The sequence below is a fragment of the Salmo salar genome, chromosome 15, assembly GCF_965601325.2.
Source record: "Salmo salar chromosome 15, fSalSal1, whole genome shotgun sequence".
NCBI lineage: Eukaryota > Metazoa > Chordata > Actinopteri > Salmoniformes > Salmonidae > Salmo > Salmo salar.
In genome coordinates, this window is record NC_138305.1 from 10,577,973 (window position 1) to 10,587,500 (window position 9,528).

General features: G+C 42.5%; 1 protein-coding gene across 11 annotated transcripts in view; it reads right to left on the reverse strand.

Annotated features, from left to right (window-relative positions):
* Positions 1-1,597: 1,597 nt before the first annotated feature.
* The window catches only part of LOC106570934 (zinc finger RNA-binding protein), a 50,100-nt gene continuing 42,169 nt past the window's right edge, over positions 1,598-9,528 (reverse strand). For 10 of the 11 annotated variants that reach the window (XM_045695437.2, XM_014143535.3, XM_014143528.3 and 7 more), the window contains exons 16-21: positions 9,342-9,501; positions 6,228-6,325; positions 5,208-5,303; positions 4,858-4,969; positions 3,852-3,949; positions 1,598-3,300 (exon numbers count right to left, since the gene is read on the reverse strand). In XM_045695437.2, the coding sequence (XP_045551393.2) occupies positions 3,118-3,300; positions 3,852-3,949; positions 4,858-4,969; positions 5,208-5,303; positions 6,228-6,325; positions 9,342-9,501 (747 nt within the window). In that variant the 3' untranslated portion in view covers positions 1,598-3,117. Of the gene's footprint in view, positions 3,301-3,851; positions 3,950-4,857; positions 4,970-5,207; positions 5,304-6,227; positions 6,326-9,341; positions 9,502-9,528 lie in introns of those variants that run through there. The other variant, XR_014380585.1, reaches the window with a different exon arrangement.

Sequence of the window (9,528 nt, forward strand, 5' to 3'; positions counted from 1 at the left end):
CGAAGAAAGTCCAGCAAGCGCCAGGACCATCTCCTAAAGTTGATTCAGCTGCGGGATCGGGGCACCACCAGTACAGAGCTTGCTCAAGAATGGCAGCAGGCAGGTGTGAGTGCATCTGCACGCACAGTGAGGCGAAGACTTTTGGAGGATGGCCTGGGGTCAAGAAGGGCAGCAAAGAAGCCACTTCTCTCCAGGAAAAGCATCAGGGACAGACTGATATTCTGCAAAAGGTACAGGGATTGGACTGCTGAGGACTGAGGTAAAGTCATTTTCTCTGATGAATCTCCTTTCCGATTGTTTGGGGCATCCGGAAAAAAGCTTGTCTGGAGAAGACAAGGTGAGCGCTACCATCAATCCTGTGTCATGCCAACAGTAAAGCATCCTGAGACTATTAATGTGTGGGGTTGCTTCTCAGCCAAGAGAGTAAGCTCACTCACAATTTTGCCTAAGAACACAGCCATGAATAAAGAATGGTACCAACACATCCTCCGAGAACAACTTCTCCCAACCATCCAGGAACAGTTTGGTGACGAACAATGCCTTTTCCAGCATGATGGAGCAACTTGCCATAAGGCAAAAGTGATAACTAAGTGGTTCGGGGAACAAAACATCGATATTTTGGGTCCATGGCCAGGAAACTCCCCAGACCTTAATCCCATTGAGTACTTGTGGTCAATCCTCAAGAGGCGGGTGGACAAACAAAAACCCACAAATTCTGACAAACTCCAAGCATTAACTATGCAAGAATGGGCTGCCATCAGTCAGGATGTGGCCCAGAAGTTAGTTGACAGCATGCCAGGGCGGATTGCAGAGGTCTTGAAAAAGAAGGGTCAACACTGCAAATATTGACTCTTTGCATCAACTTCATGTAATTGTCAATAAAAGCCTTTGACACTTATGAAATGCTTGTAATTATACTTCAGTATTCCATAGTAACATCTGACAAAAATATCTAAAGACACTGAAGCAGCAAACTATGTGGAAATTAATATTTGTGTCATTCTCATAACTTTTGGCCACGACTGTAGTACTGTGCGCCTCCCATAGTCTGTTCTGGACTTGGGGACTGTGAAGAGACCTCCTGTGGCATGTCTTGTGGGGTATGCATGGGTGTCTGAGCTGTGTGCCAGTAGTTTAGACAGACATCTCGCTGCATTCAACATGTTTTTACCTCTCATAAATTAAAGTAGTGATGAAGTCAATCTCTCATCCACTTTCAGCCAGGAGAGATTGACATGCATATTATTAATATTAGCTCTCTGTGTACATCCAAGAGCCTGCCGTGCTGCCCTGTTCTGAGACGATTGCAATTTTCCTTAAGTCCCTTTTTGTGGCACCTGACCACACGACTGAACAGTAGACCAGGTGGTACAAAACTAAAGCCTGTAGGATCTGCCCAATCAGTCAAAAGGAAGCCCCACTTGAACAGTTTACTAGAGAAAGACTTACCCTAAACTGTTTCTCCTCGATTTACTTCATTAGGTTGTCGTCTATGAGCTTACCTTTACTCTCAAGTCAGTGTACTAAATGAGATCTGCTGTGATGCGGACTGTTGAATAGAGAGCCAAAAAACACAAACTCCACTATGAGTCCTTCATTCAGGAAATGTCTTTATTTTGTCCATGATAAAGCAGGTACTGAGACAGAGAGGCTGACAGTCAGGCATCAAAGAGAGTGGCTCTACATTTAAACCTCAAATTACAACATCAACTTTACACTTTCTTTTACTCGACTGTTTTTAATTTTTACTATAGATTATTCAAAATTAACTATATGTATACAACATTAAACCAAGATTAGGGGCAAGCCATTACATTTCCCATTAGAATTAAATCTGTAAAACCAAAACATGTTAAAAGCCATAAGATAACAAAAATCTGAAACCACAGCCATGCACACTCAACAAACCAAACACTTTTTGATCCATTGCAAGATTATTAAAAAGGTATATTTTCATATATTAGAGAATAAACTGCACTACTAACAACGAATAAGAAAATCAGTCTTTTCAGAAAATGTAGTATAACAAAGCCACAGTTAATCAGGGGCCTGTGTTAAACATTAGAACACATTGCAGCCTGGCCTTATTGGGGACAAGACGATAGATTTTACACCACTTTATGCATTATGCCAAAAAAAACAAAAAAAAAAGAATAAACCATATTCGAAATTACAGCTTATAGGAAAATAAAACATTACTGGCGACTGATCGAATTATGGGCTTCACAATGAGGTATTAAACTTTCTCACTAAACAACCAACACTGAATGTAAGCAACTAGAAATAACATGCATGTTAGGCATTAACATGTATTATGATCCTCTGGATTTATTAACAATTAGAGCTGTCTTTTTCACGTTTTCATAACTTCAACCTGGAAAGTCGGTCCCGAAAATAAGAGGGGGGGGGGGGGGTGGCAAAGTCTAAAAGGAGTACATGCTGATGAAGCCCCGTTGTCATGGAGAAGCAGAGGGGTGTGTAGAAGTAGTATCAGCTAGGAAGGAGAAGTTTAGGTCCCAACCACCACAGGTCATATCAATCGCTAGCCAAAACAGAAACATCGTGGACAAACTTGGTGCTGCAGTAAAGCCTATACAGTGAGCTGCAGTCAAAAAAATAGGGTCTTATTTATTAGGCAACAAGTGGAGGGGAAAAAAAAATGGACTGACGTTACTTGGAATTGTCCGAATAAGAAGTCATTGTTCTTTTTTTTTCTCTCCGTTGCAAAACATTTAAAAACGTGTGCCCTAATGAACGCAACGCTAGTCTATATGGCTTGCAGGACCAGGCCCTATCCGATGTGGTCTTTAGATTCTAAACAAACCCCTTTGTTAATATCAGAGACAACAGAAAGAAAAAAAAAATAATTACATATAGGCAGCGTTTCAGGCCGACTAGATTGCAGTCTTGCTACGGGAATTAACCAATGGCGGTGTGCCACGTATATGACTGCGCAAACTGGCATCAGAACATTGTTATATCATATGATGCACTTAGCTCACATCTTAAAACACCTATCCAGGCGATGTGAGATCTGGCAGCAGGTGACTGCAATGTAATCCGTCTGGAACGTGACCACAGACTAATGAATAAAAGGGGTGACTGGTGGGACAGGTCCTAGTAACTACTGTCGAAATCTTTCTTGTCCTTCTTCCCTTCGCCCTCGAAGCCGTCCGCTCCGTCGATGTCGCGGCGACGCTTGCGGTTGTTGTGTACGTTGAAGCGAGGGTTCATCTGGGGCAGTGGGTCCATTCCCAGCACCTTGTGGATCTGACGGAACGCTAGCAGCCGCAGAGCAAACTGGACAAGAGACACAGCGAGTAAGCCTAATAACTACACACAGTACATTATATTTATGGTGTACCTCAAGGATGTGTTGTTGTGCCATTATTATGTACATAGAGACATCTCAATAGAAGCCTCTGGAGGACCAGTACCACAGGATTACAAAATCAGACACTATTTTATTTTAAATCCCAGGCCCTCGTCCCCGTAGGCCTTTTGGTAGGCCGTCATTGTAAATAAGTATTTGTTCTTAACCGACTTGCCTAGTTAAATAAAAGTTAAATAAAAACTATATTCATGGTCATCAGTTACTGGGTCATTATGGTTTATATAAAATGATTTGGCAGCGGTATCAAGTACTACCATTTCCCCCTCCATTTTATTTACAGACGATTTTCCAATCAGTTTATACTTCTTCTCAACAAGTCTCAAAACCTTTAAGACAAACCATTACAATGCATGTTGATGGCCAGTACCTTATATTGATGGTGTAGCTCAAATGATCTGTTCTGGAGGATATTATAATGTGTACATGAAATATGATTTATTCTATACCCAGTCAGTACCTGGGCACTTGAGGTGATGTCTTCTCTGTGTTGCTCCTCCATGGTCGTCAGGGTATCGGTGGGGTTCTTCTCACACGGGTCGACCAATCCCGGACCACCTAGGAGGACAGACCAACACCTATCAGCATTCTGCTAAACCCCACCACACAACACCAGGGGGTGGGGGAAATCGTCGATCGTCGAAAATAGTCGGCCATTATAGTCAAAAATCAAGGTATAAAATTAAAACGCTGGTATTGGCGGGTAAGAAATGTCTATATCACCAGCCACGTTGGCAGGTGGTCCATTTGAAGGGCTCTACAGTGCGAGCGTTACATTAGAGAATAATAGTTAGTCAAAAGTCAAGTATGAGCAAATTATCATTATTTGCTCCAGTAGCTGTTTTCAAAGTGTTTGTGCGGTTCTGTTTCATAGCTGCTAATAGCACAAAGAAATACGAATCCTGTATCCAGCCTCACGCAGCAACACTGCCTGCGCAGTGTGAAATCGTGGAGGCGCTGCACACAGGCATAACAGTCGGTCTAATTTACACTAAAGTCTACAAAAATGAGACGGCTGTCCTCGTATTTCCTGGCTATTTACATTGGAAAAACAAGCGCGCCAACAAAACAATGTTAGTTTGAGTCTGCTGCTTCAACTGGTAACGAAGAGACGCCCTTAGTCAGATCCCAAAGGTGACAGGACTCAAGTGGCTCCGTTACCGCAGCAACCTCCCGCCTTTAAAGGGACAGCTGAACATTTTTTTTGTCTCTGATATTTGTGTTGAAAAGACCGAGGTCCCAAAAATTATGATAAAATGTCACAATATAACACTAATTCATTTCTCGATATAGAAATATTACAAAGCACATTTTATGCAATTATGGCAGAAACAAATTTGGCTAGTAGATGTTTTAAAATCTACCTTCCACAGTGACTAGTGGACCAGAAAGTACATGTTAGACCCTGGTCAAAATAGTCTATCACAAATCAGTCCAAAATACGACATCGTCATGGTTAGTCTTACCGGGTAGAAGGACTCCAGAGGAAATACATTCAAAGACTCGTCTCAGTGCGTCGCCTGGGCTCAGGGGACTAGAGGCACTACTAATGACCTTCTCAACCAGCAGCTCCATGGCCTGGAGAAAGACACCAATCACAGGAAGGGAGCATGACCATTTAATAAAGTAAGGGGGCACATTTCAAAGTCTTTCTGGCTTTTCAAATTCTAGTCTGGAAAGACTAAGGACGCAAGAGAAGTCATTTCTATTACGCTCCCTCTTCTTCCAAAAAAACATTAGAGGGACACCACCACTTTATTAACGTTGAGATTAAGAGTAATGTCAACTGGGTGTATCAGCGTGACGATGAACTCACCCAGCTGGGGAAGGCAGACCACGTGGGGACCCTCTGACAGAGGTCACGCAGGATACGAATAACAATCACACAGGATTGGAGTCCATTGGCCCTAGCCTTGCGGTGCAATAACACGCTTAGTTTAGTGTCAGTAAGAGACTGGAGCAGACAACAGGGATCATAGTACACAATATATACACACACACACACATTACAAACAGGTCTGTCAGAGGTCCAAATACTACTGTACACAATGGAAGCTTGTGATTGGTTGATTGATTGGAGTATTGTTAAAAACGGCCGTAATTGGTTTGGAATCAGCTGCCATTTCCAGGAGTATTTCACCTCGTCGTAACGTTAGTGAAAAGAGAGAGAGAGTTCACAGTTTGCAAGATGAAACAAGAAACGTTTAGGTTTAGTTTCCTTGTCATCTTATAAACCCTGACTTCAGGTTGTTCCAGGTGTTTCACAGACAGTCCGGTACTAAAGAAGATAAAGCATAGGGAACTGGTAGAGTGGAGGGAATCTGCTTTACTTTGCCTGTGTGTTTGCTTTTCGGACATAGCAGCGACACAGTAAACTAATCAGATGTCCCTTCTCTCAATCCCTATCATTCAACTAACAGAAAATAAAGCTACAAATGCTCAACATGGAAAGATATCTCTGCAGCCTTATGGAATCATGTTTTAACACTAAGAAAACAGACTGGTATGGAGCCAAGGAAAAACAAAGGAATGCCATTTATTCGATTTTTTTTGTTGACCAGAAAAATTAACAATTCTAAAGTTCAACTGAATAAATATCATAAAGATTAAATATTCAATCTGGTCAAAACATTATCATTACAAGGGTGGCATCCTTGAATATTTGTATTTATATTCCTACCCCCCCTCCCGCCCAACCCCATTTATATAAAAATCTGTTTTGTTGTTCCTTAAAATTCATGATTAATTCCTTCATTAAAAAAATTCTAAACAAAGGATAAAAATAAAAATGCATCTCATAAGGCTACAATAAGAAAGTAAAAGGATGTGTCCGAACCTGGAACCACTTAGCGTGGCGGAGGGCCGCCAGAGCGGCAAGGCATTTTAGCCTGTCCAAGACGTCCTCTGGGTCTCGCACCAAGCCCCAGGTTACATCTAAAAACGGATGAGTCGAATTGTCAAAATGGTGGTCGGTTGGTTGGTGGTTGAGTTGGTGAGGAGGAGGAGGAATGGGTGTTTGACCAGGTAAAGCAAGACTCATTGGCTTGAAGACACAAACACATTGCCACACATACCAAAAGATAGGGGGTTTCAGGAAGGAACTAGTCTGATTTATTTTCTGCCAAATGAACCAATGAATGACCAGCAACCTGACCTCACCTCGATATTACTAGTGTTTTGGAGATGTAGTGTCGTGAATGTAACATTAGGTTCACATTGGTGTGCGGTGTTTGGTTATATGTTAGGTTGGGGGGGGGGGGGGGGGGAATATGTGAATTATGGGACTGGCGTAAAATGCTGACCAAATAGAAGCAGGATGAGTGATTATCAGAGAATTATCAAACAACGCTTGCTCAGGTCTTGCGTGAAGGCTGACCTCGTTTTCCCAACAGTGATCTACTTCATATAGTAAAATAAATAAACTCAACTGTATATATTGGTAACGTGTTGAAATGCAACACCTGACAGAGAAGTTTAAAATCTCTGAAAAGCTGAGAAGTTTACTTGTTAATGTAAGCAATGTTACGCCAATCATTAGTCAATTTCAGTCTTACTATCCTCTGAGTTGATAGTGTAGGTGGATGCCAATGGGTCATGGGTGTATAACAAACAAAAGGAGAGAGAATCTGAAGTCCAAGCGGTGAACCGTAATGACTTGGCGTGTGAACAGAGTTGCTACTGACAGTGAGTGGCATGGCAATGGTAGGTGTGGCAGAGTGTTTCGCTGGTGGGGGGGGGGGGGGGGGGGAAGACCTTGGTCAAAAATCCTTCCGCAGGAACTGGTTGGTTGGGGTTGGAAACCTCTCCTGGATATGAATTTCAGAGGGCTTTGGGGCTGGACCAGTTAGAAAGTTATAAATTATGTGACAGCAGCGTTGAGTGTTGGAAAGCAACAAACAAACAAAAAAAAACAAAAAACATGCTCCCTCAGCAGCAAAAAATAAAATGGTTAGATTGGACATCACTGCATGCATGTCTGGCGTGAGTCATACCTGGCTGATAGGTTGGCAGATACTATCCTACTGATACTACTAACTCAGGTCCAACTGCAGAGTCCTCTGCCAAAGCCTTCATCCCTGGCCTAGCGGAGGGGTGGGCGCCACGTCCACATTTTGCAACTTTTCTCGCGAAGTGTGTACTTGTTCAATTTCTGGACACTGGATTTACCACTGGTGGAAAGTCAGGCCAATGCTCTCCGGCCTACACCAATCCCATGCTTTCAAATCCATTGACAAGAGTGCACAAGTGCACACTTCTGGAAAGGGTGGAACATTTGGTACAAAACAAAAAGGTGCGTGCTAGAAACACGAGTGTTCCACTGTTGAGGCGGACATAGACCCCCCCCCCCCCCCCCCAAAGAAAAAAAAGGTCCATTTCAGCCCCTGGCAACACTCACTACTTCAACCCTCCATTGTCAACCAATGCAAAAGAGAATGGATAATAATGTGATTGAAAAAGGCTTCAAGTCATATCTGACAGAATGGATTAGTTACAATAAGGAAATGGAGCCCGATCGTCCTGTGCTTTGGTACGAAGGGGGAGGACACCAGTTCACTCAGGGAGTACTTTACAACTGAATACCTCACTGCCAGACAAAAAGTATGATTTGTTTCCTGTGGGGGACGTGTGATCCTACTTGCCATTTCCTGTTTGTCGGTGTTCGAAAACTCTGTTCTGTAACCCTTTTCTTTCTATACTAGTCATTTCGCCAAATCCCAAATTGACAAATAAAAACTACATTTTTTTTGTTGCTGAAAATCTCCCCAGTGACATCAATAATCTATGAACGATTTGAGTTCTGAGTTGTGTGCACGTTTCTTAGAGTGAGCAGCCCACCACTTCCCTGTCCAACGGTATCTCTGTAGAATTTTTTTTTTTTCTCTGATGTGTGTAGTTCTGAGCTAAATAACGATTGACCCGGTAGGAAAATTGGTTTAACGTAGCGGTGTAACTGAAAAACAACCCCCGAAACAAAAATATATCTTACCTGGGAACAAAAAAAATAAATCTATAACAAATAATAGACTAAGTTGTCAAACACTGATCATGCTTTGTAAGGAGACAGCTTTTCAAGAGAGCACTGAAGCCGAGTCAGAGACCTAAGATCTACTCTGCTGGCACTATTACAACAGGGTCCTAACTTCACCAGGAGTGCTGAGCTAACCATGACTAGAAAGAAGTTTTTTTTTATTTCAATGAGGAGCCTTTGATGCAGATTTTCCTTACGGCACAGATTTAAAAAGGAAATAAAAAAAGATGGCTTCTCAGACTTCTATAAAAAAAATTATATATATATATAAAAAAAAAAAAAAAAGTTTGTTGGACAATTTGAATGCTTGACCAAAATGTAGTTCTTCGTATCATGAGTTTCAAAACACTGAGCTAAATTCGAATGTCCCACCCCCCCCCCAAGGCTTTAGACGGCATGCTAAGCACGAGAACGGTTTTGAGAATGAACCAACCAGCTTCTCCTGTCATGACATGCTCCAGCACCTCCTTGATTGAAGTTTAAAACTAGCGTTTCTAAAAGACAAAAAAATTAATAAAAATAATCATGTTTAAAAAAAATCTTGAGCGAGAGACTTGGATGCCCAATAGATTAAATCAACTTAGTGACCAGGGCAATCTAGAAAGTCACATTTAAAAAAGTGCCACCAGGGTAGGTCTCTTCAGGATCAAATCAAAATATAGGAATTTACATCTTACAGGGTAACATTCATTTGTGCTTGCCCAGTGGTCTCAGGTGAGCAGAGATTTCACATTAGGACCATTGAAATAGCCCAAACCATGTCAAATCCACCCATCCAGTGCTCCTGGACAAACTAAACTAATGCACCCATAGCTAGGTGGCAGAGAGAGATGGAGAAAGAGCTGAGAGGAGGAGGAAGGGCTGAGAGGAGGAGGAAGGGCTGAGAGGAGGAGGAGAGAAGAAGGGCGATGTCTTTCCAACCTCCGTCCCGTGGCGGGGGTGTGGCAGGTGTCTCCTCCTCTCGGATGCTGGGGGACGTCAGGGTGACCGTGACTGTCATTTTGGGGTCGGCGCCAGACGTTAGGATGATGGAACAGTCCTCGATGGAACCCTTCACCTCGTACTTCTCCGGGGTCACCAGCTGTCGATCAACCAAATCAATCAACAG